General features: G+C 37.8%; 1 protein-coding gene and 1 long non-coding RNA gene across 3 annotated transcripts in view; one reads left to right on the forward strand and one right to left on the reverse strand.

The window, feature by feature from the left end:
- The window catches only part of UBR3 (ubiquitin protein ligase E3 component n-recognin 3), a 241053-nt gene that overhangs the window by 15976 nt on the left and 200943 nt on the right, over positions 1–24134 (reverse strand). Inside the window, 3 exon segments of the mRNA XM_082689242.1 lie at positions 3955–4080; positions 4201–4308; positions 9429–9553. Coding sequence (XP_082545368.1) covers positions 3955–4080; positions 4201–4308; positions 9429–9553 — 359 coding nt within the window.
- The window catches only part of LOC309843637, a 135819-nt gene continuing 114304 nt past the window's right edge, over positions 2620–24134 (forward strand). Inside the window, exons 1-2 of one of the 2 annotated variants that reach the window (XR_014300259.1) lie at positions 2620–2798; positions 3962–4019. This is a non-coding gene — a long non-coding RNA (uncharacterized lncRNA). The remainder of the gene's footprint in view (positions 2799–3961; positions 4020–24134) is intronic. The other variant, XR_014300260.1, reaches the window with a different exon arrangement.

Here is a 24134-nt window from a genome sequence, read left to right on the forward strand (position 1 = left end):
ACTAAAGGAGATACAGTAGAGCACTGTTTTTCAAATTTGGCGGGGGGTGGTGGTGGTAATCATAGTTTCCTATAAGAGCACTGCTGGGTATTTACCCCGAAGATACAGATGTAGTGAAAAGAAGGGCCATCTGTACCCCACTGTTCAGAGCAGCAATGTCCACAATGGCCAAACAGTGGAAAGAGCAAAGACGCCCTTCAACAGATGAATGGATAAAGAAGATGTGGTCCACAGATACAATGGAATATTACACCTCCATCAGAAAGGATGAATACCCAACTTTTGTTATCAACATGTACGGGACTGGAGGAGATTATGCTGAGTGAAGTAAGTCAAGCAGAGAGAGTCAATTATCATATGGTTTCACTTACTTGTGGAGCATAAGGAATAACATGGAGGACATTAGGAAAAGGAAATGAAAAGTGAACTGAAGGAAATGAGAGGGGGAGAAGAGCCATGAGAGACTGCGGACTTTGAGAAACAAACTAAGGGTTTTAGTGGGGAGGAGAGTGGTGGGATGGGCAAGCCTGGTGGTGGGTACTTTGGAGGGCATGTATTGCATGGAGCACTGGGTGTGCTGCATAAACAAGGACTCTTGGAACACTAAAAAAATAAAAAATAAATAAATAGTCTGATAACCATTTTCTTCCATGAAAACTACATATGTACAAACATCTTATGAACAATGCTCTGGAATTCAAAAATTACCTGAAATTCCCGTGGAAGGGACTGTATCCTCTGTATTTATGCAGAGGATAAATGTGAGAGGCTGCATTTAAGTAGGAGAAAATATAAGAGAACCATATAGACTACTATAATTAGCCCTATTATGGTAGTAGAAATAGTGTTTGACTAAAACATTTAACTAAATTGGGAAGTCTAATAGATTACTGTGGAGAGTACTGTGGAGAGTTTCCTGTAAGAGCACTGCTGGGTATTTACCCCGAATGTTTTGTTGGAATATGTACTATGTATCACTCTTGATGAATTCCCATGCTTACCAAAATGTTAAAAAAATTTAAAAATTTATTGTTAAACTCAAGAGTCTCCTGGCTATTAGAAATAATTACTGAATTTATTAGCAAAATGGTTAAATGTAGATGATTAATGTTCAAAAATTCTGAATGGATTTCTACATTTTAGCAATATATTAGAAAATAAAATTTCAAATGATTCCACTTATAATATTAAAAAATTTAATTATATTAAATTCAAACACAAACCAAAGGCATGCACAGAAAACTTGAGAAGAATTCTCTTTGGGATAGGGCAGGAAAAAATGGATGCTGCCTGTTACTTACACTGCTCAAAATTCTAACTGGACATGTATTGCGACAAGAACAGAAAAATAAAGATTAGAAGAAAAGGAACAATACTGTCCTTATTCTCAGATGATATGATCATAATTACATAAAATATCTAAAAGAAGCAACAGACAATGGTGGTGGGTATTAAGGAGGGCACATATTGCATGGAGCACTGGGTGTGGTGCATAAACAATGAATCTTGGAACACCGAAAAAAAAAAAAACCAAAATTACCAAAAAAAAAAAAAAGGGGAATCAACAGACAAACTATTAGAACCAATAAGAGAATTCAGCAAGTGGCCAGCCACAAGAACACACCAAAATCAATAGTATTATTCCATTCCAGCAAGAAGTAATCAATGTGCAATAGAAATAAGACATCATTTGGATAGAAACTGAAACCATAAAGCCTCTAGGATTCACTTTATAAAGAACGCTCCAGACTTTAAAATGACAATTTTTAAAAGTTCTATAAAAAATATTAAAAGAAGACCTGAATGGACATATAAACTATATTCAATACCTTAAAACTACATGTTCAAAGTAATTCTAATCTATCATCTTATAGGATTTTGGAAGAAAATTTATAAATTGATTATAAAATTATTTATGATTATGGATTATAAAATTATTATTATTCAAGGCTCCCGGGCTCAAAACCCTAGTACAGTCTGACTCATCTTCCTGGACTCCCTACATGTTCAACTAAAATCCTGACTATTCCATTTCTGAAATCTCTAATTTCTCCCTATTCTCTCCAACTAGCTTCTCTGTTCCCAGTCTCCATTCCTCATACCCCCAAATCGGTCTTATTTTAGAATGAAATTATATACTAAAATAAAAATTGAATCATGTCACATTTTGGTCTCAAATTTTTCAATGGTCCAAATTCCTTCATGTGAAATTCAAGATCCATTACAACTTTACTTTAATCTATTTCTAACACTATGTAGCATTGTTTCTTTTTGTGCCTCCTAATTGATGCATTTCTTTCCTGTTCTAAGCAAATGCCTGGTATGCTACTACAAGCATCACAGTCAACACCCAGCCAGCTTTCAACGCCCAGTCCAAGAGCTTCTGCTTCAGGATAATTTCCAACTTATGGGATAAAAATACCTTAATAATAAACAAAAAAACCAAATGACAAAATAAACCATATAAGGCAATAAGCACACAAAGAATCATAACCTATGGCCTTTAAATATGAATGGAGAAAAGTTAATGAAGGAGGCAGTAGATTTTTTTCTATTAATCTCCATGCCTGAGGGTGCTCATACAGTGGTTCCCTGCCCTACCCCCCCCCCCCCCATGACAGTTTCGCCTTCTGTGATTTCAGTTACTGGTATCAACTGTAGTTTAGAAACAGATGATCCATCTTCTGACATATGGTCAGAAGGCCAATAGTAGTCTAACTCGACATTACAATGCATACACATCATTCATTTCATCTCAACATGCAGGCATTTTATCATCTCACATCATCACAAGAAGGGTAAGTACACTACAGTAAAATATTTTAAGAGAGAGACTGTGCTCACATAACTTTTATTATAGTATATCGTTATATGTATCTATTGTTATATGTCCCATTATTATTGTTAATCTCTTAAAGTGCCTAATGTATAAATTATAGTATCATATGTATCCATGTATAGAAAACAAAAAACCAGTATATGTAGGGTTTGGTACAAGCCCTGGTTTCAGGCATCCACTGGGGGTCTTAGAACATATCCCCTGCAGATAAGGGGGAACTACTGTAGGCCAAAGGAAATGTAAGTTGAAATTTAAAAATAACTATGAAAGAGAATACCTAATGGATGGAACATTTTTAATTTATTCAATATCCATAAACTTCAAATGTTTTGAGGATAAATGTGCAAAGTTTATCTTAAATCACTTTAAAAAAGCAAAGAATCTAAACTATTTAATGCAATGGTCAATTATGTAAGAGAGAAAGAAGGATCAACTGCTTAATTCTGATGTACTGCAGGCTTCAAACACCATATATGTGATAAATGTCTTAATTCCCGTATCAAATTTCCTAGAAACAGATGACAGATAATGTCAGGAGTATAATCCTATAAGCAGTTTCACTGACTTACCTTCTGGTTCTCTATTCTGCCACTTTCTTGCCTATTCACATCAACCAGTTTTATAAAATAGATTCAACCAGTGATAATTTGTGTTTCCAAATTTTCAACATAACTATCTACAAATTGAACATTTTCCTGTTCTAAAATTATATAAATGCCATCATGTCTTCAGACAAACAGCTTTCTGACCAACATAACTTTTAAAAGGATAATAAAAGCAGATGACAATCCGTGATTAATATATCAAATAATAAAAATAACAATAAATATATCAATATGAATACTATGGTCCTGTTCAAGTATTGGGCATTATCACTATTCTACAAAAGTGCTCAAGTATCAAGTATTAGTAATATTATCATAAAGGTGAGTAAATACTAGCAAATAAAAAAATAACATTAATAGTAAATGTTCTAAATATTTATTCCTTAGAGTTAGATTAACATACTTACATAACAGTTCTGTATATAGATGTATTATACTACATGTCAGTATATTTCAAAAAATTAATTAATTGTAAAAACAAGACTTCCTATTCTCTACCCCAAATTATACCTGGCAGCTAGGTAAATCTTCCCCAAAAAGGTGGTGCTGAAGAAGGCTGGTGATTCTGAGAAAAGGTAAGCAGAAGTCCTGTAAGTATTTTTCCATGGATTCAGGAGACCACGCAACAGGGCTAACCTAAAGTTAAAAAAGAGAACCTGAACAATTTATTCTGTAATAGATAAAGCTTAAAAATTATATTCATAATGGCAACAATATCTAAATTTTTAACAAATAACCACTACATCTGGAACATACCATTGCACATTCCTGAGTGCCCTCTTCATGGTATAACTTTCCTTTAGATAGTTCACTTATCACAAAGCTCAGTAACACTTCATAAGACTTTTCTGCATCACTTGTATTCTAGGAAAAAATGAAAAATTAGTTCCATCAGTCAATGAAAATTACAGAAAGAAGACTTTTTAATAAGTAGAGGTATAATGGTGACTACATTTTTTTCACAAATGTAAACTTCAATTCCTCAAAATCTGTGTACAACAGTACACCTCTAGATTTACAATGAAATTGGGTATGTGATAAAACTATCCCAATACTTCTTTATTTCTTCAAGACTTTTTCAAGATTTTTTTTAATTATTTGCTAGAGATTGAGAGAGAGCACATGCAGAAATTGAGGGTAGGAGCAGAGGGAGAAGCAGGCTCTGAGAGAGAGAAGCAGGCTCCATCCTGAGCAGGGAGCCTAACCTGGAGCTTCCCAGAAGCCAAAGGCAGATGCATAACTGACAGCCACACAGGCACCTCTCCAATACTTCTTTAAGACACAGATGTGGGGCGCCTGGGTGGCTCAGTGGGTTAAAACCTCTGCCTTCAGCTCAGGTCATGATCCCAGGGTCCTGGGATCAAGCCCCACATTAGGCTCTCTGCTCAGCAGGGTGCCTGCTTCCCCCACCTCTCTCTCCCTACCTCTCTGCCTACTTGTGATCTCTGTCAAATAAACAAATAAAAACTTAAAAAAAAAAAAAGACAGACGTAAATTACATAATGTATGTGTAAATGAACATATGTAAATCATATCTTTTGACCCAGTAATTTTCACTCCTGGAAATTCTTCCTAGAGATATAATCTAAAAGAAAAAAATAACTAAACACTTAAGACACTCACTGCAGCACTATAATACTGAAAAACAGAAATGACCAACAAGTGAAGCAAATTATGCCGTCTCAACTCAAAAGAATATTTTATAGGCAGTGAATATGACAAATTTGAGCTATATGAAAAAATGTTCATAATATGATGTGAAAAAAGCCAACAGAAGGAATATATACATATACTCATTACAATAGCAAAATCATACATTCATGAAATGGAAGAAATCACAGACCATAAATTTTTTCTTTTAGAATTTCCCTTGAATTCCTTGAACAGGATTTGTTAAAACAATTTAATGTAAAAATAATATAGGATAATGCTTATTAAAGAATGTATAGATACTTATATTAAATAACTGTTTACAAATTAATCAAGCTTAATGATGCTATACTTTTTATAAGAAAGAAATAATGGCTATTTGTAAATTCAAATTTATGTTAATAAGGTTTTTAGGATATATGCTCATCCTGACAGTCTGATAAGCACTAGTTGTCTGAGCTACAGAATTTGTTATTTGATGATACTTAGTTTTTCTATTGTTTCTCATGGGTAATTGTGCTCTCTTCACCTAGAGAGTAAATTCCAAAATGTCAGGAACTATACTTTGTATTTTATATGTTTCCCTTTGCATAACAAAAATCTGAGCAATAAGTACCTGCTGTCTAGTTGATAGAATTTATTTTGGTAGCACCGGAGTTTTTGACCTTGGAACTTGTCTAGATAATCAATTCTTTGTATTATCTTTAAACTACTCCTCTTACTGTCATATCATTCAGCCATGTAGTGTTATCATGCCCTGCTTCTAAACTACAAAAACAGTCCTCTGACTCTATAACTGCACTCTTTAAATCATGTGATCCATCCCACTCTTGCCAAATTAACCAAGCGGATGACCACTTGCCAAATATGATGACCTATAGGTTATATATAATTCACAACAATTAATATACCACTAAATTTAAAACAGCAATACATTAGGTTCTTAAAATTAATTTAATCAGAGCTGTTTTTAAATAGGCAGAATTCACTTAAACTCAAAATGCAGAAGACTCGAGATAATATTACCATGATTTTGCTGCTTATAATCAATGTGACATATTAAAGTTTCTAAAAATAGGGTGCCTGGGTGGCTCAGTGGTTAAGCAATTGCCTTCAGCTCAGGTCATGATCCCAGAAACCTGGAATGGAGTCCCGCGTCCGGCTCCCAGCTCCACAGGGAGTTTGCTTCTCCCCCACCACCCACCCCAAAATAAATCTTTTTTTAAAAAAAAGTTTCTAGGGATGCCTGGGTGGCTCAGTTGGTTAGGCAGCTGCCTTCGGCTCAGGTCATGATCCCAGGGTCCTGGGATCGAGTCCCACCCACATTGGGCTCCTTGCTCGGCAGGGAGCCTGCTTCTCCCTCTGCCTCTGCCTGCCTCTCTGCCTGTGCTCGCTCACTCTCTCTCCCTCTGTTTCTGACAAATAAATTAAAAAATATATATATCTTAAAAAAAAAGTTTCTAAAAATAAACAATTCAGCCTAAAGGCTTCCTAAATTCAGTATACCCTTCAGTAAGAGATTTATAGTACAACAACAGAGAAGTATTTCAAGTCAAATACCTTCTAACTTATGAGGAAAATACCCTCCAATAAAAATAAATGATGTTCAGATCATCCAAGTGAGTTACAGAGTGATAATCAGCTTTTAAGTCATTATTATCAAAATATACCTTAAGCACTTCTTTCATACATGGCAGGAACTATATGAGATCAGGAAGTGAAATATAATGTAATATTCACTCTTTTATGGAGAACTTCTGGCCAGATTTATTAGATAAGAAAATAATTTTATTTCATACATAAGAAGTCATAGGAGAACATATGATTAAATAGGCAATATTTGAATTTACAAGTAAGGTTGTAAAGCTTAAGAGGAGTATTTCTGAGGCCATCGGTGAAAGACTAGAATTAAGATCAAAAGAATCCAAAGAGGGGGCACCTGGGTGGCTCAGTTGGGCGTCTTGCTTCCCCTGGGGTCATGGTCCCAGGGTCCCTGTGTAAGGCTCCCTGCTCAGCAAGGAGTCTATTTCTCCCTCTTCCTCTGTCCCTCCCCACTGTTCGTGCTCTCTCTCTCTCCAAAATAAATAAATAAAATCTTAAGGGAAAAAAGAAAAAGAGAGAATCCAGTGGGAGAGATGGCTAAGATATATGGATTAAATGAAGAAAAGGATCAGAGGTTGAGACATGTAACAGTTATGTGTGGGCAGATACTTTGTCTAAATTATAGTAGTTCTTCAAATTTTGCAAGTGACAGGCCCTTTGAATATGCTGGATGCTATGGTCCCACTCCTCAGCAAAACAAACAAAACAAAAGGAAAGGAAAGGAAAGGAAAGGACCTCAGGTTATGAAATCCCAATATAGTCTTTTAACAGAAATTCCACCAACCAAAAGAAAACAATTTATATCAACTGTAATAATGATTTTTCCAGCACAACAAAACTTCATTATCCTTTAAAAATATAGTACCTATATTTTTATGGCCCTGGACCAGATTAGAGCTGGCAAAAATCTATTTTCATTGGAATTATCATATCTGAAGGATAAGAAAATGAGGAATGTAATGAGTAAGTGAGACTCAATGAAGAAAGGAAAGAAGTAAAGAAGGGGGTGAGAGAAGGAAGTAAAAGAAGAAGGAAACTTTTAAAAAGGAATGAATGATGCAGAATAGTTACAGAAATCACAATGATATGTTTCACTACTTGTAAATATTATTGTTGCTATTATTTACAATCTGCTTTATATCTAAATGTTTAGATTATGGAAAAAACTAGAAAGAGTATTTAGAAAAAAGAAAGATAATTATAGAAGGTAAAATTATCCAAGAATGAATTATTTAGTGGCAGGACCTCAGCTTAGCATTCAAGCCAAAACCAATACCCCTAATTATGACATAATGAACTTGGTGATACTATATTAAATTTTTGTATATATAATCATGGTTTGTGAGTAAGCTAGTATAAAAGTGAAGACTATATTGAATTCAGTTCATGTGTAAGTTTACTTTCCTTTCATATAAGTAGATACAATTTTAATACAAACCTTTCAGTAAGGTTTAAAACCTCTTGAAGGGTCTATAAACCAATCAATAGGTTTAATTAACATTGCACTTACTATTTTTTCCTACCAACTTCCCCAATAAACACTGAATTAATTTTATTTTACCTATGCCTCAGCCAAACCACTAAGTCAGCTCTTTAGTTCTACAGTATCACTTTCGTTCTGAAGTCACTGAAAACACTTACGTTTAACTAAACTTGCATACTTTTTCTAAATTGTTTATGTAATTTTAACCAGAAAACTTTAAATTTGCTAAGAACTCATGTATATTTTTGAAGAGGGGAGGGGTGCGGGGCAGAGGAACAGGGACAGAATCTTTAGCAGGCTCCATGCCCAGCACGAAGCCAGACATGGGGCTCAATGCCACAACCTTGCAATCATGACCTGCGTGAAAACCAAGAGCCGAATGCTTAACTGACTAAGCCACCCAGGCTTCCCACTTATGTATTTTTTTAGCATGGAAAAATTAGTATTTGAAGAAGCATAATTAAGAAAAGGCTAGGATTTTTAATTCATTAGTGATGAGTCGAAACCCATCTTTGGATTGATTGGAAACAGGAGCAAGGAGAAGAAAAGATGACAAATAAGTAAAATAGGTAAGTCTGCAGATATTTTATTACTTGCTCACAGGCTGGCACAATTTTTATAATTTCTCTAAATTATAATTTATAATTTATAAGTTTAAGACTTGCAAGCAAAAGCAAAACAAAACTTCCCATATGAAAAGGGAAAAAAGGGGACGCCTGGGTGGCTCAGTTGGTTGGACGACTGCCTTCGGCTCAGGTCATGATCCTGGAGTCCCAGGATCGAGTCCCGCATTGGGCGCCCAGCTCCATGGGGAGTCTGCTTCTCCCTCTGACCTTTTCCTCACTCTCTCAAATAAATAAATAAATAAAATCTGAAAGAAAGAAAGAAAGAAAGAAAGAAAGAAAGAAAGAAAGAAAGAAAGAAAGGAAGGAAGGAAGGAAGGAAGGAAGGAAGAAAGGAAGGAAGAAAGGAAGAAAGAAAAGGGAAAAAAGGCCAAGGTTTAAAGACAGATGCAAAAGACCTCACTGATCAGGGAAACATTTTTAACTTTTTTAACCTAAAGGTGCTCCATTTCAATTGAAATACTTTTTTTTCAAAAGTTTTTTTTTTTCTTTTTCAAAATAAATTTTTTCAAAAGTTTTTTTTTTCCAAAAGTTTGCCTTTCAAACACCAAATCTCATTTATTCATACCCCCAACTTAAATGAGTTAACCAAACCACTAAATGACAAAGTCAGGCAAGACACTAACCTTTTTGAGAGCTCCCGTGTGTTTCCAGGCTGACCTATCTTCCTCATTGCATTTAACTGAAAGTGCCACAAGAGCTTGTGTGTATAGAAGGGTAAAAAGCACCTTCACAATGCAGGTGAAATGGTCTACAAGAGAAAGAGAAGATCATTATTTCTTTGAAATCTAGACATTTTGTACTCAAGACCATTTCACAAGTATATGTCTTTCTTTAAACATGTAATTGGTTTTGTTCAAAATTTAAGTAGTAAATAAAATGAGATTATGGGATATTATATTTGCTGCCAATTGATCTGAAACCCTAAAAGCAACATTCCTTTATTCATCCACAGAATATGTAAATGAGAAGCATTTAGCATAGTGTAAAGTGTGTTCTGTTTTAGAAGACCAGAGTGCTAATGTCACTCAACCTTGAATAGCTGTGTAATGTTGGCAAATCCCCTTACTGGACATTATGTGATTAACAACACTGTCTAGGAGCTAGTGTTTAAAACCAACACTTCACCCGCTTCTAGTACCATATAAACCTTATAAAGAATATAATAGATAATACAGAACTTCTAAAAAAATTTTTTAAAAAGGAAATACCAATATTTTAGGTACTCTGAGTTTAAAAATTCAATTTAAAACTATAACAATGCAAAAACAGTGGTAACAATATATAAAATGCCTGGTAACTTCTGGAACATATTCAGTACTTAATAAATGATAGCTCAAAAATCATAATATTTACATCCAGCTAATAATTTAGAAATTTCCTCAACCAAGCCTCATAACAGTCTCAGTTGGACATGTGAGTTTCAAAAGGATGTGCCTCTATTAACAAAGCTAAAAAGCACCCAGGTCTGAACTTGAATACACACAGATCATTTTACTGCAGGTTCAGTTTCCTTCTATTGTTGACACTGCTCCACTAATAAATGGGTAGTACCACTTAATTAGTTGCTAAAGTCAGAAACCTCTAGATATCCTTGATACTTTCCTATTTTATTCTCCCCACATGAAAACAATCACTAAGTCCTATCAATTCTACTTTTAATAACTCAAGTCAGTTCCAACATCCCGGACCAGCTGGACCAGGCTTCTAACCTTTCTTGCCCACACCTATAATCCCAGATTAAAGAGCTGTGTTTGGAGGTCCCCAAGACAACTTCCAAGCTGATGATGCACTAGGAGGACCCATAAGACTCAGCATATGGTCTTATGATTTATTAGAGCAAGTGATACAAAGTAAAATCAGAGAAGGCAAAAGGTACATTGGGCATAGTCCAGATGAAGCTTCCAGAGTTCTCCACCAGTAGAGTAACACAGGGCATGCTTAATTCCTCTAACAATAGACTGTGAAAGCATGTGAGAAACTGACACCAGGGAAGCTATTTAAAAGAAAGTGCCCAGGGTTTTCACTGGGGGCAGGTTACGTAGGCACCCTCTAGCACATATTAAAGTTCTAGCACATATCAAAGTTCTAAACTTCCACGAGGAAAGCAGGTATGTTCAGCATAAACCACTGTTTGTACAGTTTAGACACAGCAAGCCACTCTCATCAGTTCTATGGATGGTGGAAATGATGGAGACCCTCCCCAAATCATGGTTCCCAGATGCCAGTCAAGGCCTTGCAAAACTTAACAGTCAAGCCTTTTATGTTAACTCTTTCCTGCACGATGATTTATGTGCATCATCCCTTAACCCCCTGCAATCTACTTTTTTTTTTTTTTTTTAAAGCAGCCATGATCCTTATAAAAGAAGCATCTGGGCACCTTTAAGTGGTGACTCCACATCTGTCTGCCTCCCCATGTCTGACCCAGCTCCCCAACTCAGCAACAGGGTCCCCAGGGAGCCTGCTCCCTTCCTGAGCCAGGGCTACTCAGACTGTCCTGTGCCTTCTCTCTCCAGGAGCTCAGAGCTTGTGGCTGCAAACCTAGCACCATGAAGCAGGTGTTGTGCCTCGGGCCCAGCTCTGGCTGAGCAACCCCTACCCCCCCCCCCACAAAAGAAGTATTTGGTATCCTTCTACTGGGTCTCTGTACAAGTTGAACCACTCTTTCCTTCCTCAGAGCCTGGCTAATTCTTGGTCAGGTGACAACTTAAGTTCACTTACTAAGGAAAATTTTTCCTGATTTTAGAGTGAGTGAGTGGTATGTGTATGCACATATACACATGCACTGCCTTGGACTCATGTTGGTAGGTTGGGGTGGGAACCTGACATAGCTGAGCAAGTTGGAGTGCCCAACTGGGATCTTTCTAACTAGAGGTAGATGGAAGGTATAAAGATGTGAGCCTGGACGAGCCCCTGGTCCATGGCAGAGACTGTCTAAAGTAACACTGAATGAAGCAGACTCACAGAGAGAGGAGACCCAAGACAACAAAAACCCTGTCAGCATCCAAAGCCCTGGTTCTGATAACTCCCACGACTACCCTCAAATCTACAGTTTGGTAATGTGAGTCCATCAGTGTTCTTCCTCTGTGCTTTTAAGCCAAATGTTTTAAATGTCCTAACACCTAGGTGATGAACACATGCAGGATTCAGACAATAAGAACTTACAATCTGGATAGAGAGAAAGAGACAGACAGATGACTACCCACATGCATATGGTATACTGGGAGGAAATAAGAGGAGGAACTAATGGAGATAAGGACAGGGCATAGAAAAAAAAGTAAAACCTCCTGTACCAACCAGGAAAGTTAAGTCTTGAAAAATAAAGAGAAATAAGCCATTTAATAAGGAAGGCAGGGAAAGGGAGGGGTAAGGAAAAGGGGATTCCAGACAGATGAAGTCACTTCTATGAGGGCACAGGAAAAGCCCAAGATTTACAAGAATTGTAAACTATCCAGTGTAACCGGAATACAAGTAGTGATTTTTGAGAGATGAAGCTAGAAAAGGAATCTTTGTGCTAAAAATGAAAGGCTGTGAACTATAGGCTACCTGTTTGCAGCCTACAGAGATATCTGGTTTGCCTTTACCCTGTTTAGTTTTTAGTTACTGATGTTTAAAAAAAGGATATTTCTTATAGAAGTCTCAAATTCCCCTTATTCTCAAAAAACAGGAAGATCTGACAACACTGGACACACATTCTTATATGTCAACAATGATCTGAAGCTGAGTGATAACTGTCCTCTTCAGCCAAGCATACATTCTAGAGAACTGCCACAGTCTTCCACCCCTGATTATATCAAACCAAAGACTGTTTCACAAGGAGTCAGTACATAGCATTATGGTTAAGAATGAATTTAGGCTATGAAGCCAAACTGTCTAGATTTAACTCTGACTCTTCAGATCTTAGGCAGGTTAGCAATACACTTTTGCTTTTATTTCTTCATCTATTTAATGGAGATAATAATCTCACCTACATTAAAGGGATTAAGTGAAATAAGGTTTATACTTAAATGCTTAAAACAGTAAACAGCAATGGCAATCTGTAAATATCTATTGTTATTAATATTAATATTTATGTTACTTGTTTGATTATCTATAGGCATTTGATTTATAGTCCCTAGACTGGCCAATAATGGAAGCCACTGAATAACTTCACGCATGAGAATGATATGAGATTTGCATTTTAATACATTCACTGTTGGTTTAAGGTTAAGATGGTGGAAGAGTATGGCAACCCTAAGCTTGCTTCTTCCCTCAAAAACAGCTAGATAAATATCAATCTATCCAAATGTCATTCAGAATACCCAAGAAGTCGATCTGAGGACAGAACAAAGCTACATGTCTACAAGCAGAAAAGGTGACCAACTCAAGGAAGGCAGGAGCTGCAGAGTTGATCTTGGGGAGAAAAGAGCCATGGGAGCTGTGGAGGGGTAGGAGCTCTGATTGCAGAGAGAGGAGCAAAAGAGAGAGAATGAAGAAAGAGCAAGAGTAAGAAAGAGAAGGAGAAGGGGCAAGATGGCTGAGAAGTAGGAGATCCTGGTTCTACCAGTCCCCTGAATTGAGCTAAATATCCATCAGAACACTCTGAACACCCATGAAATCAGCCTGAGATGTAAGATTATACACTTCTAGATCTCTACAGGAGCCGAAGACACCAGTGGAGAGGTACAGTGGAGTGGGAGCACTTGGGACTGATATCAGAAATAAACAGAAGGGGGAGAAAGCCACCAGAAGCGACCCATTGGAAAGAACTACCCTAATACGAAAGTGCCCTGTGCTTGGAGACCAGCATTAACTTGGAGTCTGGTTAAAAGCACTCAAAAAGAACAAAGGGTCTAAAGGCGCAATTGGTAGAATCAGGTGGCCACAGGCACAGACCTAAGCCCACAGTCCCAGGGCAGTCACAGCCGGCACCCCCCCTCCATGTCTGAGAGATCCTGGTGGGGGCCCCAGTTGGTGGTCCCTGAGGCCATGGCTTTCTGCTGCTTCCATCATAACTGGGGCTGTGCACATCCCTGCCCGTGCCTGAGAGAGCCTGACGCAGGCTTCTGCAAGAGGTTCCTGGACCCTCAGCCTTCTGTGACCTGCGCTATGAGGTCTGAGTGCACCTGACGAGGGCATGGACTCCAGACAGCGGTCCCGGCAATGGCAGCCACTGGCATCAGGCTTGTCCAGACCAATATCATGGCAGTTTTAATGGCACGGGGGTACAGGGACAAGCGGGGGCCTCGGGTGACCACTGAGATGGTGGCTGGGAGTGCGCACCACCTGTGGGAAATTGCAGTATTCAATGGAGTACCCAGAAGGGGAGTCTGTGTGTTCTAGACCATCCAGAGGGGAGCAGACTGAGGATTCTCTCTGAGGCACTGGTCTGGATGCCCACAGTTTACTTTGCGCTAACCCTCCAAAAAGCCGCAAAAAGTCGCCAAAGTACAAAAACCTCCAGAGAACAAAAGCCTGAAAAACCGGTTTCTACAGAGCCCAGCCCCTTGAAAAAGGGCAGAGTGACTCACCCCAAGCAAGACTAACTAAAAAACAACAGGGCAGGCCCCTCCTCCAGAAGACAAGCCAAAAGAACAAGAGGACAATAACCACAGGGTCCCCATAAAACTGTAAAACCCCAAAATCAGGGGAAAACAATATATTAAGCTCCCAGTATTGTCTCAAAACCTGTATATTTCATAGATACAACTTTTTGTTTTAATTTGTTCTCACGATTCTTCTTTTTTAAATCTACTTACCATTACAACTAGACATTTAATACAACATAATGACTTTCTAACTTGAACTTTTTTCATATATATACCTGTGTTTCTTTTTCTTTTTTTAAAATATATATATATATATATATATATATATATAGATAGATAGATAGATAGATATAAGCTTCAAGGTAATCCTTTTTCCCTATTCAATACTACCCCTATATATAAACCAGTTTTAATTTCCCCCCATCTCTGGAAAGTTGAGCCCAATAACAAAAATAACAAGATACACCCAGGAAGAACTGAAATAACCTTTCTCACACACATCAAGAGTTTATAACTTCCTTCTCATCTTATTCTTCTGTCAGTGTTTCTATGTATTTACTTTTGGTTTTGTACTATATAAATCTTACTCTTGGGGTTCATTTTGGCTGGGTTTTTCTTTTTTCTTTTTTTCTTTTACTTTTGTTGGTCTTTTGTTTGTTCATTTTTGTTTACATACCTTATAAATCTTACTTTGGGGGCTCATTTTGGTTGGGTCTTTTCTTTTTTCTTTCTCTTTCTCTCTCTCTCTCGGTGGTGCCTTCCGATTGCTCCGAAACTTTCCAAGGTGCACCTTGACTGGATCATGGGTTGATATATATATTCCCTCAACCACCTCTCACCAAAATGACTAGAGAAGGAACACCCCACAGAGGAAAAATTCAGAGACTGTGACCTCTGCCACAGATTGGATGTGGACATAAACCAACATGTGCGGAACTGGAATTCAGGGTAACAATTATCCAGGCAGTGGCTAGGATGGAGAAGACCATTAGTGGCAACACAGAATCTCTAAGGGCAGAAGTGAGAGCTGATCTGGCAGAACTTAAAAATGCTATCAATGAGATCCAATCTAATCTAAATACTCTAACAGCTAGGGTAAATGAGGCAGAAGATCAAATTAGTGATCTAGAAGACAAACTGATAGAAAAGAAGGATCAGGAGGAGGCCTGGAACAAACAGAAGCCATGAAAACAGAATTAGGGAAATAAATGACACCATGAAGCTTTCCAGTGTCAGAATTATTGGGACTCCCTAAGGGAGTGGAGAGGGAAGACTAGAAGATAAAGATCACAATGCTTTGAAACTGGAACTTAACCACAGGAAAAAGTTTGGAAAGAATTCAAACACTTGGAAACTAAAGGCCATCCTGCTCAAAAATGTTTGGATCAATCAGGAAATCAAAGAAGAACTTAAACAGCTCATGAAAACCAATGAGAATGAAGACACATTGGTGCAAAACCTACGGGATATGGCAAAGGTGGTCCTAAGGGGAAATACATAGCCATCCAAGCCTCACTCAAAAAAACTGAAAAATCCCGAATACACCAACTCTCCTTATACATTAAAGAACTAGAAAATCAACAATAAATTAAGCCAATCCCATGCACAAGAACAGAAATAATTAAGATTGGAGCACAGATCAGTGAGTTAGAAACTAGAGATATGATAGAACACATCAATGAAACTAGAAGTTGTTTTTTTGAAAGAATAAGATTAATAAACCACTGGCCAAACTAATCCAAAAGAAGAGAGGACCCAAGTTAATAAAATTATGAATGAAGGGGGAGAGATCATGACTAACACCAAGGAAATAGAAACAATCATCAGAAATTATTATCAACAGTTATATGCCAACAAGTTAAGCAACACAGAAGAAATACATGCATTCCTAGAAACCTATAAACTTCTTCCAAGACTGAAACAGGAAGACACTGACAACCTGAAAAGACCAGTATCTAGTAGTGAGATTAAAGGAGTGATCAAAAACCTCCAAAAAAACAAGAGTCCAGGACATGACAGATTCCATGAGGAATTCTACCAAACATTCAAAGAAGAAATAACACATATTCTCCTGAAGTTGTTTAAAAAAACAGAAACAGAAGGAAAGCTTCCAGACTCTATGAAGCCAGCATTACCTTGATCCCCAAACCAGGAAAAAACCCCATCAAAAAAATTTTCAGACAAATATGGACACCAAGATTCTCAACAAGATCCTAGATAATAGGATCCAACAGTACATTAAAAAGATTATCCACCATGACCAGGTGGGATTTATCCCTGGGATTCGAGGGTGGTTCAATATTCACCAATCAGTGTGATAGAACCAATCAATAAGAGAAGAGACAAGAACCACATGGTTCTCTAAATTGATGCAGAAAAAGCATTTGACAAAATACAGCATCCTTTCCTGATAAAAACTCTTCAAAGTATAGGGATAGAGGGAATATTCCTCAACTTCATAAAATCTACCTATAAAAAACCCACAGCGAATATCATTCTCAATGTGGAAAAACTGACAGCCTTCCCATTGAGATCAGGAACACCACAAGGATGCCCACTCTCACCACCATTGTTCAACAAAGTACAAGAAGTCCTACTAACAGCAGTCAGAGAACAAAAAAGAAATAAAAGGCATTCAAATTGGCAAAGAAGAAGTCAAACTCTCTCTCTTCCCAGATGACATGATACTTTATATGGAAAGCCCAAAAGACTCCACCTCCAAACTACTAGAACTCATAGAGCAATTCCGTAATGTGGTAGGATACAAAATCAATGTCCAGAAATCAATTGCTTTCTTATACACTAACAATGAAAATATAGAAAGGGAAATTATAGAGAATCGATTTCATTTATCATAACACCAAGAACCCTAAGATACCTGGGAATAAACCTAACCAAAAAGGTAAAAGATCTGTACTCGAGGAACTACAGAACACTCATGAAAGAAACTGAAGAAGACGCAAAAACATGGAAGAGCATTCCATGCTCATGAACTGGAGGAATAAACATTGTTAAAATGTCTATACTGCCCAGAGCAATCTATACTTTCAATGCCTTCCCGATCAAAATTCCACTGGCAGTTTTCAAAGTGCTGGAACAAACAATCCTTAAATTTGTATGGAACCAGAAAAGACCCCGAATCGCTAAGGAAATGTTGAAAAAGGAAAACAAAGCGAAGGGCATCCTGTTGCCTGATTTCAAGCTTTACTACAAGACTGTGATCACCAAGACAGCATGGTACTGGCACAAAAATAGACACATAGACCAATGGAACAGAGTAAAGAGTCTAGATATGGGCCCTCAACTGTCTGGTCAAATAATATTCAACAAAGCAGGAAAAAATATCCAGTGGAAAAAAGACAAGTCCCTTCAATAAATGGTGCTGGGAAAATTGGACAGCTACATATAGAAGAATGAAACTTGACCATTTTCTTACACCATACACAAAGATAAACTCGAAATGGATGAAAGACCTCAACATGCGGCAGGAATCTATCAAAATCCTAGAGCAGAACATAGGCAGTAACTTCTTTGACATCGGTCACAGCAACTTCTTTCAAGATATGTCTTAAAGGCAAAGGAAACAAAAGTGAAAATTAACTTTTAAGACTTCATCAAGATAAAAAGCTTCTGTACAGCAAAGGAAACAGTCAACAAAACAAAGAGGCAACCCATGGAATGGGAGAAGATATTTGCAAATGATACTACAAAGGGTTGATATCCAAGATCTATAAAGAACTCCTCTAACCCAACACCCAAAAAACAGATAATGGCATCAAAAAATGGCCAGAAGACATGGATACTTCTCCAAAGAAGACATGCAAATGGCTAACAGACACATGAACAAATGTTCATGATCATTAGCCCAGAGAAATTCAAATCAAACCACACTGAGATACCACCTTACACCAGCTGGAATGGCCAAAATTAACAGGACAGGAAACAAGTGTTGGAGAGGATATGGAGGAAGGGGAACCCTCTTACACTGCTGGTGAGAATGCAAGGGCGGTGCAGTCACTTTGGAAAACAGTGTGGAGATTCTTCCAAAAGTTAAAAAATAGAGCTACCCTATAACCCTGCAATTGCACTACTGGGTATTTACCCCAAAGATACTGATGTAGTGAAAAGAAGGGCCATCTGTACCCCACTGTTCAGAACAGCAAAGGCCACAGTCACAAAACTGTGGAGAGAGCCAAAATGCCCTTCAACAGATGAATGGATAAAGAGGATATGGTCCATATATACAATGGAATATTACCATTACTATTAGCCATTAGAAAGGATGAATACCCAACTTTTGTATCAACATGGATAGGACTGGAGGAGATTATGCTGAGTGAAATAAGTCAAGCAGAAAGTCAATTATACATGGTTTCACTTACTTGTGGAGCCGAAGGAGTAACATGGAGGACATCAGGAGAAGGAAAGAAAAAGTGAATAGGGGGAAATCGGAGGGGGAGATGAACCATGAGAGACTGTGGACTCCGAGAAACAAACTGAGATTTGGAGGGAAGACGGGTAGTGGGATGGCTGAGCCTCATGATGGGTATTAAGGAGGGCACATATTGCATAGAGAACTGGGTACAGTGCATAAACAATGAATCTTGGAACACTGGAGAAATAAAATTAATTTTTTTAAAGATTTTATTTATTTATTTGACAGAGAGAAATCACAAGTAGATGGGAGAGGCAGGCAGAGAGAGAGAGAGAGAGGGAAGCAGGCTCCCTGCGGAGCAGAGAGCCTGATGAGGGACTCGATCCCAGGACCCTGAGATCATGACCTGAGCCGAAGGCAGCAGCTTAACCCACTGAGCCACCCAGGCGCCCCAAATTAAATTTTTTAAAAAGAGTAAAAAAGAATAAAAACACACACAGGGGGCTGCACCAAAAAACCCTTCCCCAAAACCACTGATTGAGGAAAGGAGAAAGTTTAAATACTGCATTTTTTGTAAATAGTGAAGTGCAGAGTCTGAAGTTTCAGAGCTCAACACCATCACCAAGGTCACGCCTGATGGCCTTAGTGGTACTCCTGCAGGGAAGAAGGGTGGAAACCAGGGAGGGAGTGGGCAGCATGGTCGGAGGATGCCCTGGGTCCCACAGAGAAAAAGAGTTCCCCTGCTTGGAGTGCATTTGGCAGAGATTATATGGCCTCCGTGGGGGTAAAGACCCTGCAGGCGCCACTGAGCTGCCCTCTTCAGCAGCACAGGAACAAAGAAGATGGCTGAGGGCAGCAAACCTTGGCAGTGGCTTTGTGCTATGATTTACTCTAAACTCCAAGCCACTGTGCAGTTGTGTGGCAGTTTTCTGGGACTAACCAGCACCAGCCACAGTGCAATGAGATCCGCCCCCAGAGGATCAGTGCAGGTCCAGCCTCAGGGGGTCTCTGAAGTTTGAAGTTTTGAAACTTCAAAAACTCTTTGCCTGAGATAAAATACAGGGGTGCTGTACCACATGGCAGTCATCCAGCCTGGACACAGACAGGGTGAAGGTGGGGATCTGATGGAAGCTGGAGACAAAGGAGGGGTAACTGTTTGCTTGTCTGTGAGGACTTCCTGAGGAGTGATGGGCATGAGCTCTCAGTCCTGAAATAAGAGTGGGTTGAAGCCATTCTCCCCACCCCAACTCTGTCCCCCATCAACACTAATCAACTTCAGTGAGCAAAACATAACCAAGTGGAAGCCAGAGCTGCTTACACCAAGCTCTACCACCCTGCACCCTGCAGATACATCTCCACTAGGACAAGTCCACCTGAGAATAAGAGCAGCAGGCCTCTCCTCCAGAAGACCAGCACAAACCGCTTGCCCACACCAAATCTACCAGTCATAGAGCACTTCAAAGCTTCAGCTCTAGGAGAAGCAGGATGTAGCTTCTTTGGGGGTTTTCTTGGTTTTTTTTGTTTTCTTTTTTGTTTTTAATACATAAAACATTTTATTTTATTTTTTAGATCGACCTTCTCATAACAAACAGACCAAAACACAACACACCTAGGATCTAGCATCCTTTATTTTAATTTAATTTAATTTTTTTTTAAAGATTTATTTATTTATTTGGCAGAGAGAGATTACAAGTAGGCAGAGAGGCAGGCAGAGAGAGAGAGGAGGAAGCAGGCTCCCTGCTGAGCAGAGAGCCCGATGCGGGACTCGATCCCAGGACCCTGAGATCATGACCTGAGCCGAAGGCAGCGGCTTAACCCACTGAGCCACGCAGGCGCCCCTTTAATTTTATTTTAATTGGACCTCCAAAATGACAAGATGGAGGAATTCACCCCCAAAAAAAGAAAAGGAAGAAGTGACAGCCAGCCAGGCATTTAATTAAAACAGATATAAGTAAGATGTCTAAACTAGAATTTGAAACAACAATTACAAGGATACTAGCTGGACTTGTAGGGGGAGGGAGCATAGAAGACACTAGAGAATCCCTTACTAGAGATAAAAGAACTAAAAACTAGTCTGGCCGAAATGTTTTTAAAATGCTATAACTGAGATGTCAATCGGATGCCACAACAACAAATGGATGAATCAGAGGAATAAATCAGTGATGTAGAAAGTAAAGGGAAAATAATGAAACTAAGAAGAGGGAAAGAAATGTACTGGATCCCAAATGTAGATGTAGGGAACTCAGCAATTCCTTAATTCCTTCATATCATAGAAGTTCCAGAAGATGAAGAGAGAGAAAAGGGGGCAGAAGGTTTGTTTGTGCAAATTACTGTTGAAAACTTCCCCTAATCTGAGGAAACAAACAGATGACAAAATCCAAGAAGCACAGAGAACTCCCACTAAATTCAACAAAAGCTGGCCATTACAAAGACATATCATAGCCAAATTCACAACATACACAGAGAAAGCAGCAAGGGGAAAAAAGTCCTTAACTTACAAAGGAAGACAGAGGTTCACAGCAGATCTGTCCACAGAAATTTAGCAGGCCAGAAGAAAGTGGCAGGATATATTCAACATGCTGAATGGGAAAATATGTAACCAAGAATACTTTATCAAGCAAGGCTGTCATTCAGAATAGAAGGAAAGATAGTTTCTCAGACAAACAAAACGTAAGAGAGTTCATGACCACTAAACCAGCCCTGCAAAAATATATTAAGGGGAACTCTGAGTAGGGGGAAAAAGACCAAAGCAACAAAGACTAGAAAGGAATAGAGAACATCTCCAAAAACACCACCTTTACAGGTAATACAATGGCACTAAATTCATATCTATCAATAATCACTCTGAAAGTAAATGGACAGGATGCTCCATACAAAGACAGAAGGTATCAGAATGGATTAAAAAAAAAAAAAGAATGGATAAAAAACAAGACCCATCTAAAATATTCACTGCTATTTCTTAGGAGAAAAAGATTGAAACGAGACAAAATTACAGGCAAGACAACCTATTAACAGATAGCAAAAGTACCACAAATGAGAAATTAGGTGACCTGAACTAAGGAAGAGTAATGATGATAGAGAGAATGAATTAGAGAAAGATTTAAATGATAAAAACAACAAGATCTGGTAGCCCTCTGTAGGTAGAGAATGATGGAAGTCTCTCACTGTACAACAAAGAGCAGACAAAGGTAGCACTAAAACTGAATGACTAAAACAGAGGAAGAGGGCAAGTTTGAATGGGGAGAAAATGAATTATTGTTACATATGCTGAGCTTGAGGTATGTGCAGGAGTCTGGATCTGGAGCTCACCAGGGAGTTGTCAACTGCAGTGAGAGATTTGGGAATCATCAGAGAATAAGTGAGTTGAAGTTATGGGAAAGAAGGTAAAGTTGAGAAGGGGCAGGAACAAAGAACAACTCCAAGAATGGTGAGAGGAAGAGGTCAATGAAAAGGAACGTTAAAGATAAGTGGAAAAGAGATAGGAGGAAAACCAGAATATGATGGTTTCATCAAAGTCAAGAAAAGAATATTTCATGACTTAATTGAATGTCTAAATAGAATGATGAACACAACAGAATTTGCCTACTAAGAACAAAATGAAGGAAGCCATTTATACTGCCCAGAAATAATACTCATACACGACGTCCTCTCATTTTAAACCACATACAATTTTTTTCCCGCTTAAAAAGAAGTAATATATTTTAGGAAAATAATAGCTACCATATGCATCATCTTAGCTTTTCAATGTAGCAAAGTACTAACTTGGTCATTTTATCTGCCTTAATTATCATTTTCCAAGTATTTCCTATGTCAGTTTAAAGTTACAGCTTATGCTTAGATTCTCACAATCACTCATTCATCCAACAAATATTTACTAAATGGTTACCACATGAAATTAATGTTTTTTAAGGACTTGGAACAAAACAAGGATTCATTCATATAAGATGTACCTTCTCTATGCAATGGCATTTGTGTTGAGTTTTGTAAAAGTAATTGAAGGAACCTATAGTCTTCTGGGGAGATATTTACTAGTCTGGAGGTATCCCGCTCAGCGCAAATGATAAAACAAGAAGACAAACAGGATTCAGATACCTGCAAAAATTCCCTTCCCATAAACTGTTTTAGAGTTAAGATAATACAAAATGCTCCAAGTTTCTTTTAGGACAGGTATAATATATGTAAAACAATAAAACCCTAAGGGGAAATCATATAAGTAAAAAGGAAATAATCTAAAGTTGGTATCAGACATTTTATTGTTTTCCTAAAATTATCATGAAAAATTTCTGTAAAGAAATATACTATTCCACTACCTTCATAAAGCTCTTTGCACATACCCATACAAACATCAAATCTTTTCGGTCTTCCTTTTTATGATCTGAGTTTCTAACTACACAACTCTGACTCTCTTCAAAAAATCTAGTTTTATGTAATAAGCTCAACTCCATTTTCTCTTTCATGAGTGAAGAACCCAAATAGTTTAATAGGACTTTCTTTACGTTAGTCAACATAGAACTGAGAAAAGATTCCAAGTCCATCTAACATCTAATAAGGTAGTTAAAGCTATTCCCTTGGCTATACTTCAGGGCAACTGTGGTTTGGGTCTAATAAACTGCCAACATTCTCAAAGAACATTATATAGAAATGATCAAAATATAAGATATAAAGTTTCAAACCAAAGCAATAGCTTTCTTGAATTCCCAAAAAGAAAATAACCAATTTACCAGAAAATAAGATAATTGGATATTTAACATATCCATTCCATAATCATTTACTGAGCATATTATGTAGCAGGTAGTCACTAGGGATACATGTAAAATGATACAAGTCCTGGAGGAACTGATAATTTAGAAACAGAGATATTAAAAGAAAACCTACCATTATGACAAAGAGACAAGTGTCAAAACAGAACTATATATGAATTATTATGGGAAAGGGAAAACCACCCATTTAAGTGAAAGGCTACCAGGAGAGAGTAATACGGTAAAAGTACCACCATGAGTTAGTAAATAATGGAGAAATGGCAAACATTTAAACATGCTCAAAACTCTCCTAACTTAACAAAACAAACAAAAATAACCCGTTTGACTATATCCACATATAGCTTGTGCTCTCTCCCCACATTCATTCTTGACAGTTCTGCTGTTTCCTTATTGCTCCCTCATTTCTCATCCCACTATAATCTGCTTCTGATTCTCCAACTACACATAAGCAATTTCCTTATTATTATTCCTTATACTGTATATAACCAGGAGTCCTCAGGAGAATTTATAGCTAACTCATTTTTAGGGGTCAAGATTCTTTTGAAAACCTAGTTACAGGCTATGGAACTTCTCGGAAAAAAAAACTGCACATACACATACAAAAACTTCCTATATCATTTTAGGAGATGGATTCCTTCTAATGAACCCCTAAATCACAAATTAAAAAGC

Source organism: Mustela nivalis, assembly GCF_964662115.1.
Source record: "Mustela nivalis genome assembly, chromosome: 11".
Taxonomy (NCBI): domain Eukaryota; kingdom Metazoa; phylum Chordata; class Mammalia; order Carnivora; family Mustelidae; genus Mustela; species Mustela nivalis.